The sequence below is a fragment of the Rhincodon typus genome, chromosome 6 (genome assembly GCF_021869965.1).
Source record: "Rhincodon typus isolate 14 chromosome 6, sRhiTyp1.1, whole genome shotgun sequence".
NCBI lineage: Eukaryota > Metazoa > Chordata > Chondrichthyes > Orectolobiformes > Rhincodontidae > Rhincodon > Rhincodon typus.
The window spans coordinates 40,683,144-40,708,066 of NC_063337.1; the positions used below are offsets into that span (position 1 = coordinate 40,683,144).

The window sequence follows — 24,923 nt, forward strand, 5'->3', positions numbered from 1 at the left end:
CGGGCCTGATGGGATTTATCCAAGGATTCTATGGGAAGCGAGGGAAGAGATCGCAGGGCCTTTGGCGACGTTCTTTTCGTCCTCACTGTCCACGGATATAGTGCCGGAAGATTGGAGAGAGGCAAACGTCATTCCCTTGTTCAAAAAAGGGAATAGGGATAACCCTGGAAATTACAGGCCAGTTAGTCTTACATCAGTGGTGGGCAAATCATTGGAAAGGGCTCTAAGAGGTAGGATTTATGATCACTTGGAAAGGCACAGTTTGATTCGTGATAGTCAGCATGGATTTGTGAGGGGTAGATCATGCCTCACAAACCTTATTGAATTCTTTGAAGAGGTGACCAAACACGTGGATGAAGGTAGAGCAGTGGATGTGGTATACATGGATTTAAGTGAGGCGTTTGATAAGGTTCCCCATGGTAGGCTCATGCAGAAGGTAAGGAGGCATGGGATAGGGGGAAATGTGGCAGATTGGATTCAGAATTGGCTGACCCTTAGAAGACAAAGTGTGGTAGTGGATGGAAAATATTCAACATGGTGCTCAGTTACGAGTGGTGTACCACAAGGATCTGTCCTGGGTCCTCTACTATTTGTGATTTTTGTAAATGATTTGGATGAAGGAGTGGAAGGGTGGATTAGCAAGTTCACGGACGATACGAAGGTGGGTCGCGTTGTGGACAGTGTGGAGGGCTGTTTTAGGTTACAAAGGGACATTGATAGGATGCAGAGCTGGGCTGAGAAGTGGCAGATGGAGTTAACCCTGAAAAGTGTGAGGTGATTCATTTTGGAAGGACAAACTTGAAAGCAAATACAGGGTTAATGGAAAGATTCTTGGCAGTGTGGAGGAGCAGAGGGATCTTGGGTTCATGTTCACAGTTCCCTGAAAGCTGCCACCCAGGTGGATAGAGTTGTTAAGAAGGCGTATGGTGTGTTAGCTTTCATTAATAGAGGGATTGAGTTCAAGAGCCGTGAAGTTATGCTCCAGCTATACAAAAGCCTGGTTCGGCCACATCTGGAGTATTGTGTCCAGTTCTGGTCGCCTCATTACAGGAAAGCTGTGGAGGCATTGGAAAAGGTGCAGAGGAGATTTACCAGGATGTTGCCTGGAATGGAGGGAAGGTCTTACGAGGAAAAGTTGACTCTTTAGAACGACGAAGGATGAGAGGTGACTTGAATGAGGTGTACAAAATGATCAGAGGTATAGATAGAGTGGACAGCCAGAGACTTTTTCCTAGGGTGGAGGTAGCTATTATGAGGGGGCATAGTTTTAAAGTGAGTGGAGGTAGATATAGGGGAGACGTCAGAGGTAGGTTCTTTATTCAGAGAGTGGTAGGGGCGTGGAATGCATTGCCAGAGAGGGTAGTGGAGTCAGTCTCATTAGAGGCATTTAAGCGGCTATTAGATAGGCATATGGATGATCGTATAAGGTAGGGGTGGAGGTTAGATAGACCTTAGGATTAGGGTAAAAGTTCGGCACAACATCGTGGGCCGAAGAGCCTATACTGTTCTATGTTCTAAATCGCACTCACTTTCAAAACGCATGTGAATAATTATTGCTTGGGCAAGGATCAGTGAGCAATTATTGTTATTACAATGAATTGACCACTTTCTGGAGAAATTGGAAGAGAACAAAACTGAGAGAAATGAAAAGTAAAGTGGTGCAGATTCATTATTAGACCATAAGACCAGAAGATATAGGAGCAGAAATTAGGCCACTTGGCCCAAATTTGAGGTACTTAATCTACCAGATGTGACTGCCTCCTGAATCAAAGCGTCAGGTAACTCTCCCGCTCTGGTTATTGTTGCCTCTCCTCAATCCTTTAATGATTTAGAAAAGTTTTCTGAAACTTCAGTTGGATGGCAAGCACAATGCCCAAGTCTGAATCAAAAACAGAAATTGTTGAAGAAACTCAGCAGGTCTGGCAGCATCTGTGGAGAGAAAACAGATATAATGTTTACTCCTGTGATCCTTCTTCAAAATGAGTTCACTTGAGTAAATTTCAATGTCAAACTCTGGTCTGTCCTGCAATGATCCACTGGGTAAAGGCATTAATTCCTGACCTATGCCAGTCCTGGTAACAGTTCTGACACTGGGTCACAGGACTCAAAACATTAACTCCGTTTCTCTCCACAGATGCTGCCATATTTGTTGAGTTTCTCCAGCAATTTCAGTTTATTTCAGATTTCCAACATCCACAGTTCTTTATTTTACTTTTGTCAAAGACTGGATATTTGTCTTTGACACCAGTAATCAATAGGTACTCCTGAACTACCCATTGCTCCAAATGTGCCCCATTCAATTTTGATATAATGATACATAAATTTGTTCAAACTCACATCATTTTCATCCATTCAATTTTTTTTTGTTTTTGCTTTCTCTTGATGTCTTGTTTTCTTTGGAGGGTACAATGGTGAAATGTTGCTCTTTTTCTGTTAGGCTCAAACTCCATATAATCTATTGTGGTTCCAAGGTACTGAACAAAACCCAAAAGAAATTTCATGTGAATCTAATTAATAAACAAAACATTAAAGCCTTTACATACAATGGATAAAACTAGATTTACCAAACAATGAATAACATCAATTTAGGATTTGTTTTCTATCGGGTCACAAAGTGTGGAAATTGCACTCATCATGAATTATTACATAGAATTAGATATAAATTATAATATTGGAACAAGTAGTTCAATCCACCCAAACATTCATACAATCCATATGAGTATTGATCCCAATCCCATGTATTCATCCTGTTCCTATTTATTTTCTTTTTCCTCTAACCATCTATCTTAATCCATTGTTAAATGTTGACATGATCATTTCCTCAGTCACTATTCTAGTAGTGCACTGCATGACCTCACAAACCTTTGGATGAAAGAGTGTTTCTGTTACTGTCTGTTCCGTAGTCATTTAACATAAATTCTGCATAACACTGTAAATTAATTTACCCTTATTGCCAAGTATTTACTTATTCAATTGAGGAGAAAGAAACTTAAACAGAATACACAGGTTTGCCTTGTTAGAAGAGGGCAAGATACAGATCAAGTTAGAGTGTGAACTAAGTAGCATAACATAAACAACATTCTCATCGGAATTAAATTCACAAAAAGAACAGAACAATAACCAACTACCCTTCCTAGGTGTAATGGTGGAATATAAGAACAACAGGACACAAATTTGACTGGGACAACACACCTATAATAGCACAAGCCAAACACAGACATGCCAGGGAATTCCTGGAGGCCTGGCATTCCAACTGGAACTCCATCAAGAAACACATTGAACTGTACCCGATATGCAAACCACCGAAAAACAAAAGTGGAAGTGATGCCAACCACGCCAGCAAACCGAGGCATATAACCGGGGCGGCACGGTGGCTCAGTGGTTAGCACTGCTACCTCACAGCACCAGGGACCTGGGTTCGATTCCACCCTCGGGTGACTGGCTGTGTGGAGTTTACACATTCTCCCCGTGTCTGCGTGGGTTTCCTCTGGGTGCTCCAGTTTCCTCCCACAGTCCAAAGATGTGCAGGCTAGGTGGATTGGCCATAATGTTCAGGGATGTGTGGATTATAGCGGGATGGGTCTGGGTGGGATGCTCTGAGATTTGGTGTGGACTTCTTGGGCCGAAGGGCCTGTTTCCACACTGTAGGGATTCTATGAAATAACAAGCAGGACAGAACACCAACGCTTCATGGGAGGAACACTGACGATGTCACCTAGCAGGGTGACGAAACGTCTGCAATCAAACACACCGGCTCAGCAAGCATGTCTGCAACCCAAGCTACAAATCTTTGATATGCAATCTTAATTTTGGCTGGAACTATTTTTTTAGTACTCCTAACAATAAACATACAAAAGAATCTTTTTTATCTTTTATTTAACTGTAATCATCCTGCCTCAGGATTAACCTTTATACGTATTCAACTGTAACCACCAACAGTCAGGGATAATCTTATATATACTCAACTGTGAATATCCTACCTCAGGATTAATCATCTGTACACTCATCTAGCACCACCTGTGTTTGGGATATGCACAATTCTTATATTATCATACAATTTCAAGATAATTTTCACACACTGACCCAGAGTTAGCGGTCAGCTGTAAATCAAGAACACTGCAGACCTCAAAGTAAGCAATGCTGAGAGATTAAGCTGTCTGCCTGGCAGCAATTTCACCTCATTGGAGTGCAGCAGTATTGAACAAGATTCAACATTTTATAATTTTTCTATGTAGGAGCAAGAAACTTGAAGTCCTCGATGATGTCAATGATTGCCAATTTGGGGATGATTCACTGTGCAACCTGGGGTCAGAATCCTGAGTGGCAGACTGCATCTTCAGGATTTCCATGCTAATTTACGTGTGCCCCACATCCTGAAGTTGTGATCAGCATCGGAGAGGCAATACTAGAGAATGTTGATAGTTCACTAACATATACCTGGAGTAAAATCATAGCCTCAACAGCCTGCCTGTCATAGAAGTCAGAAACACTTAGCTATCACCATCTCACTGAAGGATGCATCTCAGATACCCTAATTGTCATCATGCACTTTAGATCCAATTACCTAAATTAAGTTACTCTGTAAGGACCCATCTTATGCTTCTCTCCACTTAGGACACTAACAATATTACAACAAATGAAAAACCCTAAACTAATTTAACAATTCAAGTCATGTTTTGCCTAATATTTGTACATTAGAGTTTTATGCTAGCCCAAGTAATTTCTGCATATGTCTTAATATGTCTTAACTGTCAGTTAAATGCCCCATAAATTGAGGTCTCCTAGTAGGTTAGATATATACAGCTTATTTCCTATGTTTTTGGAAATTGAGATTTAACCTTGTCTGAAAGGCTTCTCCAATCATTATTCTCCAATCGCTTGTACCATCCACTGTGATCATCTTCCTTATTTTTTACAGAGTTATAGTTGTGAATTTGTCTGGGTAGTTTCTGTTTGGCAGCAGGATGTGTATAATCTTTCGGACTGTTTGCACATAGATCCACAATTGGTCGATGAGTGAATATTTTGTAGTAGATTTTTGGAGGAAATGTTTCCTATAAAGCAGATAAGGAAAGAAAAACAAAAAAAAGACTACTTTTGGTGCACTTTACATGATTGCAAGACATTGAAAAGCACTTTAATTCAATGAAGTACTTTTGAAGAACTATCACTGTTAACCATGGTCATTAAACCCTCTGGATATTATTGATTTCCTTGTCTGCTCTTTGGTATCACATTCATAGTGATTGTAATGAGATCATTCAGGTGGACCTCATAGAATATGAGTTCCCTGACTGGGGCTGTTAATCTGGTCTGATCAGGGAGCCCTGGCTGACAGATTAAAAACAGGCATGTCAGACATCCTATCACTCAGAGCTAGCTTTGAGGGACCTGGAACAGTGCCAAGGACTTTCCACGTGTAAATAAAGGGTGACTTGTTGATGGGATACCCACCTCTGTGGAGTTATTTCAACTTCTACACCGGAGAGTTTCCAGTGAACGTTGCCCAACATACTAGAAGCCATGAAAGACATTGTATGCCATATAAATGACATTCTCATCCATGGATCTACTAAAGCGCAACATGATGATAGAATAAGGACAGTCTTGACTAAGTTATAAGATGCTGAGTTGAAATTTATTAAGTGTGAATTCTCTAAACTGATGATTAAAATTTTGGGCCATGTTGTTCATGCAACAGGAATAACGGCAGACCCTGAGAAGACAGGAGCTATCATGACATCCAAAAAAATACTACCTAAAAATATCAGGGACACCCCAATAGTTCATGGGAATGGTAAACCAGATGTGAAAGTTCTTACTTCATTCAGCTCAAATTAATGAACCTCTCAGACAACAGTTGAAACAAGATCCAGCATGGTGTGGGAGTAAATATCAACTCCATGCATTTCACAGATTAAACAAATGCTCATTTTGACCAAAGTCCTTGCACATCATGATCTGGTCACACTAATGATAGATGTATCATCCACTGGTCTAGGATCAACATTACGAGGCTCACAATCTACCGATTCTAAAACAAAATCCCATGTGTGGTTCCAGGACAAGCAGAATACAGGAACAGTAACAGCATGGATTTATCAACCCAAATCATAATGTTGAGTAAAGGATTAATTTTACCTTTATTCTAGGATAGCAACTGGTTTGTACAAAACTGTAGTGTCTGAGTCTGTAGGGCTCCAGATAAAATGGCTTCTTTTAGCATCATCTCTATATAAATAAAGTTTACTTAGATGAGTTTGGATCTCATCTTCCTCCAAACAGGCAACTGCTGTATACTTGGAGACTGGTGCACTAAGTAAGGTAATTTCTTGCTGGAAAGATTAATCTTTACTAAGGTGAAGATGCAGGTTAGTGTCACGGCCTAGGCTTGGCGGTGGTTATTTTGGCAGTACTGGGCATGTGAACGTGCCATCCTCCTACAACAGGAATGTCAAATTTCCAGACTTTGGGAATTGAAAGGCACTGCAAAAGTACCTTAAGTGTCATTCTGCTGAACCGGCATTGTTCAACAGCATCTGGGCATTGTCAGACAAGATCTAATGAAAATGCCATGTAAATATTTGGCATTACATGTTAACATAATTTCAAGTCAACTATTTCTAAATAAATTAATTTCATGAACAAACATACGTAACATCCAAATTATTCCCACACCAATAAACTGGAATGGTCAAAAGTGCAATGTTCCATCAGTGCAAAAGAAAACAAAGATCACTTACTCCTCCAAGTCTGAATCGGACATGAACTCCAGCGGCACTGTCCAGCAATTCTGCCTGTGAATATGTACCAGCAATAAATTTCAATTATGCTGTCTCAATTTTCTATAATCATCATCCGTATAGGTTTTAAATTTAACTGTGTAGAGTCACAATCTGTGTGCAAATTGCAACCATGTTTTATTTAAGACACAGAAAGCTATTAAATTGCACAGAACCCCTGATCACCCAAAACAGAGAGACAGAGTACAAAAATGTAAACTTACCAAAGGATCTCGTGTCATTATTTATAAGTGGGATAATGGGCAAGACTTGTATTCTGGATTTTGAGTCAGCACCCCAATTTCTGGGTGATGCTGTGCAAACAGGAATGATAACTTTACACTGTGTGGGGAATAGTCAGTTTCATGGTGAATTTCCCCACATTTGCCAATTAGTGTCCAGAGTGTGTGTTCATTGCCAATTGCAGGCAAGTTCTATTTCCCATCCAGCATCCCAAAATAGATCTTAATTAATCTATTAATCCATGTTGATGGGCTTATCCATCCCTACTCCCACTTCCACTCGTTGGTAGGTAGCCCCACTGACTGAAACTATCCCTCCAGGAAAGTGACCCAGATAGTGGATGTTGCCAGCAAATGGTAACTTGGCCGCATGGATTCAGAATTGGCTTGCCCATAGAAGACAGAGGGTATTGGTGAAAGGGTGTTTCTCAGGCTGGAGGTCTGTGACTAGTGGTATTCTGCTATAGAGTCATAGAATCCCCACAGTGTGGAAACAGGCCCTTCAGCCCAACAAGTCCACACCGACCTCAGAGCATCCCACCCAGACCCATTCCCCTATAATCCACCTAACCTACACATCCCTGACCACTACAGGCAATTTAGCATGGCCAATCCACCTAGCCTGCACATCTTTGGACTGTTTGTGATATGTATAAATGATTTAATGAAAATGTAGATAGGTGGGTTAGTAAGTTTGCAGACAATACAAGGATCAGTGGAGTTGTGGATAGAGTAGAAGGTTGTCAAAGGATACAGAGGGATATAGATCAGTTGCAGATATGGGTGGAGAAATGGTTAAATTTGGGTAAGGGTGAGGTGCTGCACTTTGGGAGATAAAATGTTAAGGAAAAGTATACAGTTAATGGCAGGACTCTAAACAGCATTGATGGACAGAAGGATCTTGGAGTTTAAGTTTATAGCTCCCTGAAAGTAGCCACGCAAGTAGATAGGGTTGTACAGAATGCATATGGCATGCTTGCCTTTATTGATTGGGGAATTGAATACAAGAGTGAGGATGTCATGTTACAGCTTTATAAGACTTTGGTTAGGCTGCATTTAGAGTATTGCGTTCAATTCTGGTCGCCACAACACAGGAAGGGTTGTAGAGGCTTTGGAGAGGGTGCAGAAGAGGTTTACAAAGATGCTGCCTAAATTAGAGGGTATGAACTTTAAGGAGAGGCTAGAAAAACTTGGATGTTTTCTCCAGAGTGGCAGAGGCTAAGGCGAGACTTGATAGAATCTACAAAATTATGAGACGCATAGATAGAGTTGACGGTCAGAATCTTTTCCCAGAGTTGAAATGTTTAATACTAGGGGGCATGCATTTAATGTTAGAGGGGGAAAGTTCAAAGGGGCCGTGAGAGACAATTTTTTATACAGAGAGTGGTAGTAGTCTAGAACACACTGCCAGGGGTGGTGGTGGAGACAGATACAATAGAGGCATTTAAGGGACTTTTAGATAAGCATATGAATATACAAGGAATGGAGGGATATGGACCAATGGCAGGCGGTTCAGATTTGTTTCATTTAGCATCACATTCGGCACAACATTGTGGGCTGAAGAGCCCATTCCTGCACTGTACAGTTCTATGTTCTATGTTCAGACTGCCTGATGACATGAATGTGCATCCATACACATCCTAGTCCAGCCCAATATCTTCCCATTTGCCCACCGTCTCTTAACCCACCACTGACTAATATTGTACACAGTATTTGCACACAGCACTCTGGATATGGTCTTCCCAGTGACCTATATAAGTGAAGCATAATTTCCTTCTTTTGTATGCAATTCACCTCACAATAAACAATATCATTAGATTTCCTAGAAAAACAATAGATTTCCTAATTACTTGTACCGCACACTCGCCTTTTGCAAATCCTGCAGTAGGGCATCCAGATCCCTCTGTAACTTCTCAGCATTTAGATTATATGATAATAGAATGAAATCTTGCTTCCAGTGATTTTTTATTCCACTCGTGAGATATGGTTGTCACTTGCTAGGCCAGCATTTATTACCCATTTTCTGTAGCCCTTGAGAATGACATACAAATATTTTACAAGCAGGAAATCACCACAGGATGGTGTGAACCAGTCATCAGGACAGCAACATTTCAACTCCCACCTAATTAAATCACCCTGCTTGCCATGTTTCCTGGTCTTGTAGGCCCCAGAAAATCTCCCCACTAATGGACTTTCTTACCTCGATTGGGTTAATACATTTCATCATAAATCGAGGGTTTCCTTGTCCTCTGAAATTAATCATATTCTTGTAATGCTTAAAGAGCTGTGTATCCTGCAAACAGCAAAACAAATTTTATAAATATCATTTATAATCTCAAAAACTAAATACAAATTCCTCAAAAAGGATGAATCTGTTAATTTAACTTGAATTGGGGGGTGCAGGAGCAAGTGTTTCATATTTAAATTGCGTTTTATTATTGAGGTACATATGTAGTTGATGAATTTTAGTCGTTGGGATTTTTTAAAAAATGTGATCTTTAGTTTCAATGGGGCTTCTCCCAGATGCTCACTGCAACCATTGTAGAAGATATACAGAAACCATGGACAAGAATTTGGGTACAATTTTCCACAACCTTGAGTGGTATATGTAACAGTGGGAAAGGTGGGTAAATACGGTGAAAATGAAAAGAAATCAGAAACTCAATGTTAAGAAAAAATATTTTCTGATTTTCCACTCAATATTTTAAACAGAGAGTTCAGAACCTCACTAATAAGAGGTGACTACCTTATTTCTATATATCTCCACTTGGGGGAAAATGGTGGTTTAGTAGTGATGTCTTGGACTCATAATCCAGAACTCCAGGCTGGATCATTTCTCAGTGAGTAGGCTCTTTGGTGATAAGTTACAGGCCATCAGCCAGTCTGCGTTGAATTGTTTTTTAGTGCACAAGCTCTTCGGTGCTAATTTATAGGCTGTCAGCCTGTATGCCTTGCATTGCTTTTTAGTGCAGACAGAAAGGTAGACAGATTGATAATATTTAGAACACTGAACAGTTAAAAGGGGTGGAGATGGGGTGATTGTACTGTGCAACATCAATATCACACCCACATAAGCCAGCAACATACGCAGCTTACACAGCTTACGCACACTCCATATGCTCCAAGCAAATGGCCAGATCTGAAAGTCAAAGGGGTCAGTGGAGTCAAGGTGGCCTATGGATAATCGGGGGGTAGCCACCAGAGTTAGTCAAAGGTCTCATTTCATTCCAGTCCAGGGGTCTGTCAGTCAGGCAAGTGCTAATCTGTGAATCAGTGACTTTGCAGTCAAAAATTGGGCCACACTCAGTCCTGAAGGTCAAGTCCAGTTCACTGACATTCAGTTAGGTTTTGCCAGGGACACTCAGCTCCTCACCTCATGACAGCCTTGGCTCAAACATGGACAAACGAACTGAATTCCAGAGATGAGGTGAATGTGGCTGCCCTTGACATCAAGGCCATTATTGACCAAGTGTGGCATCAAGGCACACTAGCAAATCTGCATTCCCCATGGCTAATCCACCTAGCCTGCACATCCCTGGACGCTATGGGCGATTTAGTATGGCCAATCCACCTAACCTGTCGCCTGAGGGTGGAATCAGACCCAGGTCCCTAGTGCTGTGAGGCAGCAGTGCTAATCACTGACCCAACTGCAAAACCATTAGACAGGGTGGCACGGTCAGTCATCTCAGCTCTAGGACACATCTGCAGGCAATCCGCAGGATAAAGTCATAGGTCCAATCATCTTCAGCTGCTTCATCAATGATTTTTCCTCCATCATAAGTTAAGAAGGCAGCTCATACTACTTTCTCAAGGGCACCTAAGGATGGGTAATAAATGCTGGCTTAGTCCCACAAATGATTCATTTATAAAGTGCTGCCAGTCTGGGGATCACAGGTAGGTCAGTTGGGTTACTATGGAGACACAAGTCTGGAGCTAGTTCATTCTCAGTCAGGACTATTCTACCAGATCATTCTTAAGAGGCGTGAGGATTTGGACATTAACAGTCAGGGACCCATCTATAGTGTCCTGGGGAAAGCAGATAACTCAAGTCTGGGACGGGGCTCATTAAACTTGGTTGATAATGGAATGATAATAGTAGAAAGAAGAAATTCAAGATAGAAGGACAAGATCTCAGAGAACCAGAGGAGAGGGGAGTCTTGGAGTGGAAATTTTCACAAGCCACCATCACTCTGGCCTCTGCCTGAGCATTGCATGGCAATTTACAAAGTCACGTGTTCAGGGGGTAACTTGTCTATATAAATAGTTACAGAAAGGGACTGAACGGAAACTGGGAGTCTGAAATATAATTAGGGACAGCAACACAAAAGAAAACATGAAGAATGGGGTGGGAGGGATGTAGGTTATCATCCTGCACCTCAGGTGGAGTCTACAAGTCGCTCACAGAGGCACTAAATTGAAATAGTTCCATCTTTGCCAGTCAACTGCACAATACTGGTAAAAAATAACTGTTACCACACACAGAGTGAGCAGATTAAGTTACAGTTTTTCTGTTTGGGAGTAAAGTATAATTCTTTCAATTTGGGGCCCTTCGAGGGACAATTGCATTAATCACACATCTACTGATTCAGTAATGAGACCCATCTGGCATCAAATTGCAATTAATTTGGAAGATCATTCTTCTCCACAGCGCAAATTTTAAAAATTATAGCTTTAAGAGATCATGACCATTACATAGTTTGCACTAATTGTCTCCTTATAATGTCAGATTTGCACATCTGACCAGTTGTAAACTTGTAAGTTTCACCTGGGTTTGCTACTTCTGACTCAAATTTTATACCTGACACTGGAACAAAACACTTCAGAACTGGCACACTTACATACTGAGACATTTAAACGTGGCTTTATTGGGAGGAGGAGTAGCATGAATATTTTCATATTAAATAACCTATCTGGGTGAGGTTACCTACCTCAGAACTCCATATAAACCATCAAATTGGCTTCCTTGCAAAGTCTCCAAGCCACATTGCATCAGGGAATAACGCGACATTTCACTGGGATTGAAATGAGGGCGCTACAGAAATGTTGTTCTCTTTCTGACATTCCTCTTGGATTATTGGCTCACGTATCTGATATAAACCTCACTTATTGGATTCCTTGTGCCCTTGTTTCACAGACAAAGACAGCACTTAAGGACAGAGCAATTACAATGCTGTCATCAAGTCCAGCAAGCACAGCAACCTTCATCAGCTGCCTCACACCTCCAGAGGCAGAAGCAGCGTAAAGATCCCCTGAGAAGGCCAAGCAGAATCACCATAACCTACGTCTACAGGCCTCACCCTTATTTTCTACAACTCTCCAAAACAGTACAGATACAGACAACAGTACAGGGTCATCATCATTGAGCTGTCATCTGCTGGAGTGGGATTTGAATTTAGAAAGAAGGTTTGGCCGTTCCATCCCATTGGTCGTCAAGATTACAACTGCTTTTAATTTTTATGCCAACAGTTTGTTTCAAGGAGCAACTGGACATGGGTGTGGCATCTCCCAGTCCTCGATCCACAAATGCGTCCATGATATCAATTCTCCACCAATGCTGGTGTCCCTAAACTGCAGAGAACTATAAACTTCACCCATGGTACTTTAAGTCACCACCTTGTAGAGTTCATCAATGAAAAAGACTCCTATTCTATCAATATTCAACTTATCTGTGACCATTGATGCCTGATTTTGGAGGCATGCACCAGAAATTCTGGGAGCTGCCATCATGCATATGTGCAGGTTCCTGCCTTCTTCCAAGGTCTTTGTGCCATACGGGATGGCTGCTGGGAGACAAGAGCTATCATCTCCAAATATTGCTCATGAAACCTTTACAAAACCCTCAGACTGATGCAGAACAAAGATACAACTCTGTCCATACTTTCGCCAATGGAAAAGACCATAAAGCCTCCTTACATTTTGATGCCTGGACAATCCTGGTTCAGCCTGCACTACAGCCCAGAAATGGTGATCTGCATCATTGAATTAGCTTTATTGTCACGTACTCGCAGGAGTACAGTGAAAGGTTTACAAGTCACCACTTATGGCGCCATCTTAGGTTCAAAGGTACCTAGATAGATTCTTGAATACAAATTCTGAGGGGAAAATATAGAAAAATAAGGGAATAAGAAGTCCAGCATTACAGACATTCAAAAGTACAAAATCACAGTAATAAATTAGAATGAAAAAATTCAGAATAATAGTCCCATAATAATAAAAAAAGAAATTAAAAGAGAAATTAGCCGATTTCATGGCTCTGGGCTCGAGGACCCATGTGGCCCCATTGGAATCCTGGGCCGGATGCCCATGATGCTGAAGAAAAGGTGCATGGAGTCACAGACTGACACCAAAGCCACCACAGGAATCCTAGGCCACTGCCGAAGATGCTGAAAGGAATCCCAGGCCAGTCATTGGAATCCCAGGCCCGCACCCTCCTCAAAGCTGTTGCCAAAGCAGCACAGTTGAAGATCCCACCAAGACCCAGCCACAAAGAATGGCTGAATCCATACCATTTTCCACTGAATCAGCCTATTGGAGCCTCCTTCCTTACCTGAAGCCACCAAAAGAAGGTAAGATGAACTTGGTGTTAGAAAAAAAAATTTAAAAACGGATGCAGCAGGCGTGGCGATAGAAGCAGGGAGGTCAGCAGAGCAAGCACTTTTGACCCTGCCACCCACGATCTTGATGCATAGATCTATATATCATTGTGCCAAGCTGTGCCCTTCACAACTGGAGCTGACAAAGGGAATATTCTGGATGCCAATGAAATGGAGGATCAACTGAAATCTTCCAGGGATGAAATAGAGGACCAGCATCAGGACCTTCACTAGGAAATCCAAAAAAGTGTGCAATTTCAAGTTCACAAAGCCATAGAGAATCTAAATGAAACCCACTTCCAGGGGAAATGAGCTGGGTTTCGATTTCTTTTCTTTGTGTAGCTTTCAGTAGTTATTTGGTATATGCTCAGCAATAACCTGCTCAGTGATGCCCAGTTTGGGTACCACCAGGGCCACTCAGCGCCTGACCTCATTACAACCTTGGTTCAAACATGGACAAAAAGAACTGAATTCCAGAGGTGAGGTGACAGTGATAGCCTTTGACATCAAGGCTGCATTTGACCAAATGTGGCATCAAGGAGCCCCAGCAAAGCTGGAATCAATGGGTATCGGGGGCAAACTCTCCAGTGGTTGGAGTCATACCTGACACAAAAGAAGATGGTCGTGGTTGTCGGAGGTCAATCATCTCAGCTCCAGGACATCTCTGCAGGAGTTCCTCAGGATAGTGTCCTCGGCCCAACCATCTTCAGCGGCTTCATTGATGACCCTTCCTCCATCATAAGGTCAGAAGTGGGGATGTCTGCCGATGATTGCACAATGTTCAGCATCACTCGTGACTCCTCAGATACTGAAGCAGTCCGTGTTTAAATGCAACAAGTTCTAGACAATATCCAGGCTTGGAATGACAAGTGGTAAGTGACATTAGCGCCACACAAATGCCAGGCTATGACCATCACCAATAATGAACAATCTAACCACCACCCCTTGACATTCAATGGTGGTACCATCACTGAATCCCCACTATCAACGTCCTGGGGTTATCATTAACCAGAAACTCAACTGGACTCACCACATAAAAACAATGGCTACAAGAGCAGGCCAGAAGTTAGGAATACTGCGGCAAGTAACTCACCTCCTGATTCCTCAAAGCCTGTCCACCATCTACAAGGCACAAGTCAGGAGTGTGATGGGATACTCCCCACTTGCCTGGATGAGTGCAGCCCAGCAACATTCAAGAAGCTTGACACCATCCAGGACAATGCAGCCCGCTGGATTGGCACTATATCCACAAGCATCCACTCCCTCCACCACCGATGCTCAGTAGCAGCAGTGTGTACTATCCATAAGATGCGCTGCAGAAATTCACCAAAGATCCTCAGACAGCATCTTCCCAACCCATGACCACTTCCATCTAAAAGGCCAAGGGCAGCAGTATTTGGGAACACCACCACCTCCAAGTTCCCCTCCAATCTACTCACCATCCTGACTTTGAAATATATCACTGTTCCTTCACTGTCACTGGGTCAAAATCCTGGAGTTCCCTCCCTAATGTCTTTGTGGGTCAACCTACAGCAGGTGGACTGCAGCAGTTCAAGAAGGCAGCTCACCACCACCTTTTCAAGGGCAACTAGGGATGGGCAAGAAATGCTGGCCAGCCAGCGATGCTACATCCCACAAATGAATAGAAAAAAAAAATGGCAAGGAGCCCCCGGTCAGTCACAGTACATGTGGACATGATTATTTTTGCATTCCTTGAACTTTTCAGTTGCTGAATAGATTTTTTTTGATCCATATGCTTAGAATCTATGGGTGATCCCACTATCAAGTATCTATGACTTTACAGGTCCACCTCACCTATCCTAGAAGAAAGCAGCAATGAGACAAGGCACTAACACTGCAAGCTGCTAAGGTTAAATCAGTTTTTAAGGTTTCAGTCAGCATGCGATACGTGAGTGTTGTGCAGTGAAGTCTCTTATGATAGGCAGCAGGTCGAGACAAATCATGAGATGTCTCCTTTTTACCTTTCCATCAGTTAGTCTTTAACATTTCATAGTTCACATAGACTTGTAAATTGCTTTCAAATGTTTGAGCATCCTATAGGACAGCATTTAGCCTGAGAAGGACAGCACTTTGTGTATCTTCTCTTGACAGACTAACGCTCTTCAAGTGAGAGTGCACATGTGAACTGCATTATACATCTCCCAGCCTTGAAAAACAGTATGCTCTCTTAAAAATCTGATAAATAGAATGAAACTTTGCTTCCAGTTTTTTTTTTTCAAATTCACCACGAGATATGGTCATTGTTGGCTATGCCAGCCTTTATTACTCATTCCTAGTTGACCTTGAGAAGATGGTGATGAGCTAAGAATTGCTACAGTCCATGTGCTGTAGGAAGGCTCATAATGCTTTTAGGAAGGGAATTCCAGGATTTTACCCAACAATACTGAGGGAATGGTGATATATTTCCAAGTCAGCATGGTGAGTAACTTGGAGTGAAATTTGCAGGTGGTGGTGCTGTAACCCTGGTCCTTCGAGATGGTAGTGGTCATGGGTTTGGAAGGTGCTGTCGAAGGAGCTTTGGTGAATGTCTGCATAGCATCTTGTAGATTTTCTACACTGCTGTTACTGAGCATCTGTGGTGGATGGAGTGGATAACTGCCAATCAAGCAGACTGTTTTGTCATGAATTATGTCAAGCTGCTTGAGTGTTGTTGGAGTTGCACTCATCAAGGAAAGTGGAAAGTGTTCTATCACACTCCTAACTTGTGCCTTATTGATATTGGATGGGCTTTAGGTTGTGTGGAATCTTCAATGATTCCATCTTCTCACTCACAAGCTGGGTGTGTGTGGATGATTGTGCAGGACTGGCCCTAATAAAATCCCTACATATTGCTTTTAGCCTCAGTGTTGTCATGTTAAAGTACACCATCTTGGCCGTAGTCATCATAATACACATTTCAAGGATCCATGATGTCTGATGTTTATGAGAGATAAACATTCTTGGGTGCCTGAACAGGCTGCTCATCTCTCCCCTTGGTAAGTTTTTTCTATCTTTCCCTCTCAGTACATTTTTGTGCATTCATGATTTCCATAGCTGGGGTGGAGGGAACTTGCTCTTGGTTGGAACTGATGACTTGGCCAGTCATTTCCAAGGACAGTTAGGTCTAAAGGGCCCAGGCTTTCCTCCAATGTCTTGTCCAAATGCATGCTCACTCTCTATATCTTGAATTTCTTCAGGTTTTGGCATCACTGAAAAGGGAGAGGCGGAGGGGCAAGGCATCTCTGCAGCATCTCAGTGCATCCTAGCCCCACCATCTCTCATAGAGAGGAAGAGGCACCTGGAATGAGGTCGAAGTTCTTAAAGTCCCTCTTGCCTTGCCATTGACACAGTGCACCTATGGCTGTAGAAATGGAATGCAAGTCTGTGCGCACATCTGGCAGACACTGAGTGTGCTGGACCTGGGTCTTCATGGTAGTAGTCAGCTTATCCATGGAGGCATGCCAGAGCCAGCACAGTATTGATAACATTAGTGGACTCCTCCATTCTTTGATCCAGTTTATTGATTGGCTCGGACAAATTTTCCTGCTGTTCATCCGTTTGTATAAGCATTTTGACAAAATAATTAATAGCCGAGCCCATAGGATCATCCTCTACTTGAAACTGAACAGGTGCCTGCTCTTGATAAGTTCCTCTTAGTTTCAAAGATCGGGGTGTTTGTACTGAGGTAAAAATCTGTGAGCAGGTGGACAGTGTAGGTGAAAGCTTTGCTACTGCATCCTCCTGTTCAAAGGTGCTGATGATTTCCTGTGCTGGATTCTTTGGAAGAATGTTGATTTGATACCACTACTGTCTAAGTAATAGAGGGAAAGAAAGAGAGAATTAGTTGTATAAAAGGGATAAAACATTTGAGTGAGTGAGCATTTGTGGTAAGAACAGTGCAGCATGGCACAGAACAATGAAGCTTACTGAGCTGTTGCCCAGAGGTCTCCACACGCCCAGATAAGTAATCATGCTCTATTCCAGCTAAATATAACAGCTTCCCTTGATATGTTGCAAGAAGCCTTACGTTCATCATTGACCAGCTTGTTTTTGACCTCTCTGCCTGGCTAGGAGACATTTTTCTACAATGAGATGAAAGGAGAGTTGAATATGATGGAAGTGGATGAGAGATCCATTTGTAGTGATGTAGGGTCAGGACAGGTGGTGAGGTGACGCCAGTTTGAGAGTAGGAAACACAGAGAGCAGGAAGAGTTAGTAATTCCTGAAGAGATGATGGGCAAGAACCATCGAGTGGACATGTTGCCTGCAACACACAGCTGTAGCCCTGAGCCTTGCTGAGGGCTGAAAGCAGTACAGAGTTTGAGTGAGCAATAGCAAAAAGATAGTGGTGATATTTACCCTTGTGGAGTGCAGAGTCATGAACTTTCTTCCTGTACTATTGTGTGTTTCTTTTAACCCAGGACAACTGCACTGACCTGGACTGCTATCTCAGTCCAGGCTGGCGGAGTTTGTTGATGTGACCTCCTTTCCACTACCCTGTCCACCAGCAACTCCAGGTCCACGTTGGTGAAACAGGACACCAGCTTCCTGTTCGGGGCCACATCCTAAACAATGATGGTCTAACACCACACTGTTTTTCTGTCAAAAATGCTGCCAGATCCGCCGAGTTTCCCAGCACTTGCTGCTTTTATTAAAATCAAGCCCCTCATTCAAATCCAGTTTATCCAAAGAATTTTAAATGATGCAGCAAGTTTATTCAATGAGTCATCTCATAGATGAGCAAAGCCCTAATCTGATCTCCAGTCTTGTTTACTTCAATGAGATAATGAGAGAGTGTTACAATCGACCTCAGCACACAAGGAAAATCATCACAGTTCCTAGTCCTGATCTGTATCCAACGACCGTTGCAAGATGTAAGGTGAAGAAAGGATCGAACTTGTCAGGATACACCTCCATAGGCAAAACTTCTTCTTTATTTTAGCCAGTACTGATGTATGCATAATAGTCATTTGGGAAAGCATGTGAAGGTAGTTAGTACTTATGTTAGTACCCCAGAAAATTGTTCATGCCTTTAGGAAGCAAATGAGAAAATCGGTAAGAAGTTCCTCCACTCCTTCATGATGCTAACATATTTTAACAAACAGAACAGTAGGGTCAACATAAAATGCAAAAGAAAAATTCCAACAGCATTATTCATTAGACTTGTAAGCTCCTGTGAATCGACACGAGATGTCAGCATATTGTCAACAGAGCTCTTCAAAGTGCTGCACTATACCTTGCTGTTTCAAATAAAACTCGTCATGCCTTGGTTAGTTGGGTTCTATGCAAATCCATTTTTACAAATTTCTGTCATACAGATGCTCTCTGTGTTCAAACACAGCAAGACCTGGACAATTATTCAAGTTTGGGCTAATAATTGGCAAGTAACATTCATGCCCTACAAGTACCAGGTAATAACCATCCCTAACAAAAGAGAATTTCACCATCTCCCCTTGATATTAGATCACCACTATCACCAAATTCCCCACTAGCAACATCTCAGGGATTAGCATTGGCCAGAAACCGAACTGGACCAGCAGCTTAAGTACTATGGCTACAAGAGCAGGTCAAAGCTGGCAATTCTGCAGTGAGTAACCTCACTTCCTGTCTCCCCAAAACCTTTCTACAATCTAGAAAGAGTGCATTCACTATCGGTGCAGTGTGGCAGCAGTATGTACTATGTACAAATACATTAGTGCAACTCATCATGACGCTATCAACATCACTTTTGAAAACTGCGACCCTATCACCTCGAAGGCCACGGGCAGCAGATGCATGGGAACACCAGCAAGATCCCTTCCAAGCCACATATTATTCTGACTTGCAAAAATGCTGCTATTCCTTAAACGTCACTGTGTCAAAATCTTGCAACTCCCTTCCCAACGGTGCTGTGGGTGTCCCTACATCCCAAGGACAGCAGTGATTCAAAAAGGGAGCTCAACACCTCCTTCTCAAGGACAATTAAGGTGGGCTCAGCCAATGATATCCATGTCTTGTGAACTAATGAAGAAGAAACACTTTCCAGTGCACATCCAGAAGAAATTATTGGTCTGCTGCCCTTAGAGTGGGTTAGTATTAATTGAAAACTATTAAAGATTTTCAAACCTGGAATCAGCAAGGGTGTAAAAACCAATTGGAAACTGGAATATTCTGACCCTGATTCTGTTGTCAGATACCACAGTTACAATTTATTTGGTTGTCAAATGCCTGAATACTTATGCATTGAAGTGGATTGCTGCTGTAGAATTAACTATTATAGTTAGTTACTGGAAGTAGGCTTCACACACCACCTTACAGAAAGTACTCAGGCACACTACTTGGCATAAATCAAATTCAATCAATTAATCTGAAACTATTATTGATTGTCATTAAAACACCCATCACAAATCCCCTTCAAGGAAGGAAATCTGCCCGCCGATTTGGTCTACATGGTGGTGTGACTCCAGATTGAAAGCAATGTGGTTGATTCTTAATTTGTCTCTGAAATGGACTAACGTGGCATTTAGTTTAAGAGCAACTAGGGATGGATACTAAGTGCTAGCCTTGCTAGAAATGCACACATCTCATGAAAGAATAAAGGTAAAAAAGACCCACCAAACAAAAAATCCTCTGACTTACCTTAATCAATCATATGTGAAAAAGAACAATTTTCTGCCATCAGTTTAAGGAGATTAAACTAAACATTTATTTAAGGAACAGGTTACAAATCTGTTAACGTGGATAAAAACCAAACTAACTCCCAAAATACATTTAACCACACTACTTAAACATCATTACTCTTATTTAATGGCATATTTTGTAGGGAGTGAACACATTGGCAGAATCTCACATCTGCTAAAATGTTGTGTCAGTAAACATTAGTCTAACCTGTTTTAAAATCTGTTTTACCAACACAACACATAGCAGGGAGGTACCATAATAACCCATCCACACCTATGCAAATTATTCAGCTGTATACTCAGAGAAACGTGTGTAAAACTATTTTTAACATAGCTTTCCTGACTGTTTTCAGTCTTGCCAAACTTTAAGGTCTTCAATGGAATTGTTTTTGTTTCAAAAACATATTTATTTTAAAAATATATTTGCACATGTACAATTTACTAAATTGCCCTTTAAATTTTGTGACATTTGAGAAATACCTTGAGAAAAAAAGAGAAAATTTGAATTTACATTGTGCCTTTCACACCCTCAAAATATCCCTAAATGCTTTATATTTTGAAGTACTTTTGAAATTTATCATAATAATGTATGAAAACATGACCCAATATCAATTAATAAATTAATAAAATGCGTGGTTAAATGCAGATGAAAAAACAGCCTAAAACTGCTCAGCAATTTTGTGCTTCCTGTAACTCCCCACCCTACATTGCCGTTTGCCAACTTAGCACAAAGTTAAACTTACGATGTGTCTTCTCCATGCTCTTTGGATTACTCTTGCTGAATTTTCTGCCAAAGCTTCTTGCTGCTCTTTAGTTAGAGAGCTCTCAAATTTAAAGGACTCATTGGCCAACATCTCGCTGTCTGCGAGGCTGTGTTCATCCTCACTGTTGGCATCTGGCAGATATGCATCGATACTTAAAAAGTCACAAAATTTAACAAGTTCATTTGTGAATTAGTAAATATTAGTTCAGTTTTGACACACAAGTATGAAACAGAGTCATAGAAGGAGGCTATTCAGACCACTAGCTCTCAGTATTTTATCTTAGTACCAATATCCTACCATTTCTCCATAAAACCACACATCATTTCTATTTAAATAATATACAATGCCCTCATGAATGCCAGAATTGAACTTGCCTCCCCTACATATCTAGACAGTGCAATCCATACCTTAACTACTCACTGTGTGAAATATTTTTTCTCACTTCACATTTGTTTCTATTGCAAGCCACTTTAAAACTGTGCCCTTTAGTTTTTGATCTGTTACAACAGGAACAATTTCTCCATATCTGCTTTATCCAGACCTCTCATGAATTCCATCAAATCTCCTCTTAGTTTTCTCTTCTCCAAGGAAATCAGTCCTAACCTCAACAACCTTTCCATGTAATTGAAGTGTCTCATCTCCGAAGTCGTTTCTGTAAATTTTTTTTGGTACTCTCTTCAATTCATTCACACCCTTCCCATAGTTTGGCAAACAGAACTGTACATACTATCCAAACGGAGATCTAACCAGTATCTTACGTGAATTCATCATAGCTTCTCTACTGTTGTACCTGGTGTCCTTATTTAGGAAGTCTAGAGTGCTGGATGGCTTATTAATGGCTACCTGTCCTTCCAGCTTTAATGATTCATGCACACACGCAACCAGGACTCTCTGCTCCTGTGCACCCTTTAGAATAATACCCTTTATTTGATACAGTATTTCTTTGTTCTTGTCCTACCAATGTGCATCACCTCACACTTTTCGACATTGAACTTCATCTGTCACTTAACTGCCCACTCCACCATGTCAATATCCTTTAAGTTCTACATTGTCCTACTCAGTTTATAGTTCACCAAAATTTTGAGTCATTGTAAACTTTGGAATTATCCCCTACACATGAAGATGTAGATTATGATATATCACAATTAAACTATACAATGCATTATCCTTTTGTTTGTATAAGAATGCAGAATCAGCTCAAGAAATGAAAAATATTACTTTCCAGTTGACTTAGGGTTTGCGTGCAGATAATGTCCATTTGAGGCACTATATACAATGGAGTTTCAGGATTTGACAGAGCAACAGTGAACAAATAGCAATATAGTTCCAATTTGGGATAGTGTGTTACTCGGACGAAAATCTTGCAGGGAATGCTATTCATATCTATCTACTGCCTTGCCCTTCTAGGTGACTGAGGTGCAGGTTTGAACGGCTATCATAAGAGTCTGAAGGGCAACCTGATAAAATTATGGGAAGCATAAGTCGGAAACATGCTGCCAGGGAAGATGGTGTAAGCAGACATTATAGCAACATTTAAGAGGCATTTAAACAGACACATGAACAGGTAGGGAATAGAGGGATATGGACCATGTGCAGGCACATGGGATTACTTTAGAATGGCATCATTGTCGGCGCAGGCATGGTAGGCCAAAGGGACTGTTCCTATGCTGTTCTGTTCCATGTTCTATCATATGTTGTGTATTTGGTAAGCATAGTAGATTGTCATTTTAAGAGGCTAATCACGTTACATCACAATGACAGCATCAACCATTTTAGGTGGAAAACAGTATAGCCTAACTTTGTTGCCTGAAGAGTGAAAACCTCCTTAGTAAAGCTCCTGTTGTTGTTAAACACCTTGACCTCTTGGTTCTTCTTGTAATATAACACAAGAAGAAAACTGGTGACAAAGATAAAAACTGCTTCGAGATCCACTAGGTCAGTTCACTGATTTGTCAAATTAAAACAGAATTGTGGTCCTCACAGAAGATCTTAGAGGCACTTCAAAAGAAGAAACATCAACAGATGTTATCACTACACTGAAGCAGGTATAGTCAGCAAGAGAAAAAATTGAGAACAGTGCAGAAAAATCTCGTCACAAACTTCACCCTGAAGACAGTAACAAGGGAGTAACCAATGCCCTACTCAAGGGAAATGTTTTGACATGTTTTAGGGGTATAAATGCGGAAAGAAACAGGCAGCCTCAGGAATACTGTATCTTGTTGTAAACAGGAGAAGGTAAGGTAGTGCTGATATTGATACATTGTACTATGCAGCTCTTACCATTTTAAAATAAATATAAAATGGTGGGAAATTTTGTATCTGTGGGACTGTATGATGAAAACATGGAAAGCTTGACCGCCTACACAGAAAAATTCTATTATTTTGCCCAAGTTAACAAAATTGAAGCAGATATAGTGGGCTCTGTATTCCTGATTATTATAGTGAGAGAAGCTTATAAATCCCTGATGAATCTGGTACAGCTAGAGAAGCTGGGTTCCAAAACTTGTGAAGAAATAGTAGAATCCTACAGGACCATTTTTCACCAAAACCATTGCTGAAAGGTTCAGATTCTACAAACACAATCAGCATGATGGTGAACTTATCTTACAGTTCATAGCAATTTTAAAGAAGTTAGGAGAATTTTGGAAACTTGGAGACAATTTAAATACGCTGTCAGAGTCAGACTGGTTTGCATTTTAAGATGTCCAGAAAAGATTACTAATGGAAGGGAACATAGCCTTAAAGAAAGCACTGCAAATAGCAGTTTCAATGGAAGTTGCAGCCCAGGAAGCTCAACAACTAAGCTCGAGCATGAGAATTTACAAAATGGCAACTGACAAAGATCACAAAATGGTGGCTGAGAGATGGTCACCCACACAGACTCAAGTGTAGAAAAGCAGGTCATGCAGCAGCAAATTGCTGGTCTAAAGAAGCTGTATGCATAAACTGCAGGAATAAAAGACCACAATGAATGGGTGTGGTTGAAGGAGAAACATGAACAACATATAACAAAAGTACAGAAACTGAAGAGTAGGAAGAAAGTCTACATGGTACAAAAAGGTCATGACAAAAGCCCAGACTCTCAGTCTGAAGTGGGGCTGTTATTAAGCATACTGGCCATTGCTGGTGACACCAGCCTATGCTGGGTCAATCCCTTATTGAATGGAAAACCAGGAAAAACGAAAGTGGACAGTGGAGCGGCAGTTTTGTGGATATCTGAAAGTGTGTATCAGAAGCAGCTCAGTCACATTGCGCTGCAAACCTCAAAAAATGTGCTAAGAACAGATACAGGTGATGTGGTGCCTTTAAAGGGTTGTATCAATGTAAATGTACAGTTATATGGTCATTCATAAAATTTGTTTCTACATGTTACCAAAGGAAATTTTCCAACCTTATTGGGAAGAGTATGGTTGGAGAAAAATCAAACTCAATGGGCTAAAATAAATTGCATGTCATATTCTGAGACTGGTCTATCACAAATTCTAAAAAAAGCATGCCATTGTTTTCAACAGTGATCTGGGAAGCAATGAAAATATTTCTGTTAAATTAACAGTCAAAAGTAAGACTTAGGCAAGATGTTGCAAGGCTAATCCAGTACCTTCTGCAATCAGACTAAAGGTCAAAGCAGAATTAATGAGGCTAGTCAAGACAGCAGTCCTTGGATCCATAAATGTGAGTATTTGGGCCACACCTGCCGTGCTAGTGTTTAAGAAAGATTGATTGGTAACCACGTGCGGTGATTGTAAGGTCACTATTAATCTCGTGCTGTGTGCTGAGCAATATCTTTTGCCTTTAGTTGATGGGCTATTTGCTGGGTTAGCTGGCGGCCAGCTTCTAAGTAAAGTTGACCTCAGTCATGCCTGAGTTACAGAAATACTTGACA

The 24,923-nt window shown here is 41.2% G+C and overlaps 1 protein-coding gene across 1 annotated transcript in view; it reads right to left on the minus strand.

The window, feature by feature from the left end:
- Positions 1-2,333: 2,333 nt before the first annotated feature.
- The window catches only part of LOC109934176 (protein MFI), a 40,756-nt gene continuing 18,166 nt past the window's right edge, over positions 2,334-24,923 (minus strand). The window contains exons 3-7 of the mRNA XM_020533009.2: positions 21,020-21,191; positions 9,225-9,317; positions 6,744-6,797; positions 4,839-5,054; positions 2,334-2,474 (exon numbers count right to left, since the gene is read on the minus strand). Of these exons, the coding sequence (XP_020388598.2) occupies positions 2,334-2,474; positions 4,839-5,054; positions 6,744-6,797; positions 9,225-9,317; positions 21,020-21,191 (676 nt within the window). The remainder of the gene's footprint in view (positions 2,475-4,838; positions 5,055-6,743; positions 6,798-9,224; positions 9,318-21,019; positions 21,192-24,923) is intronic.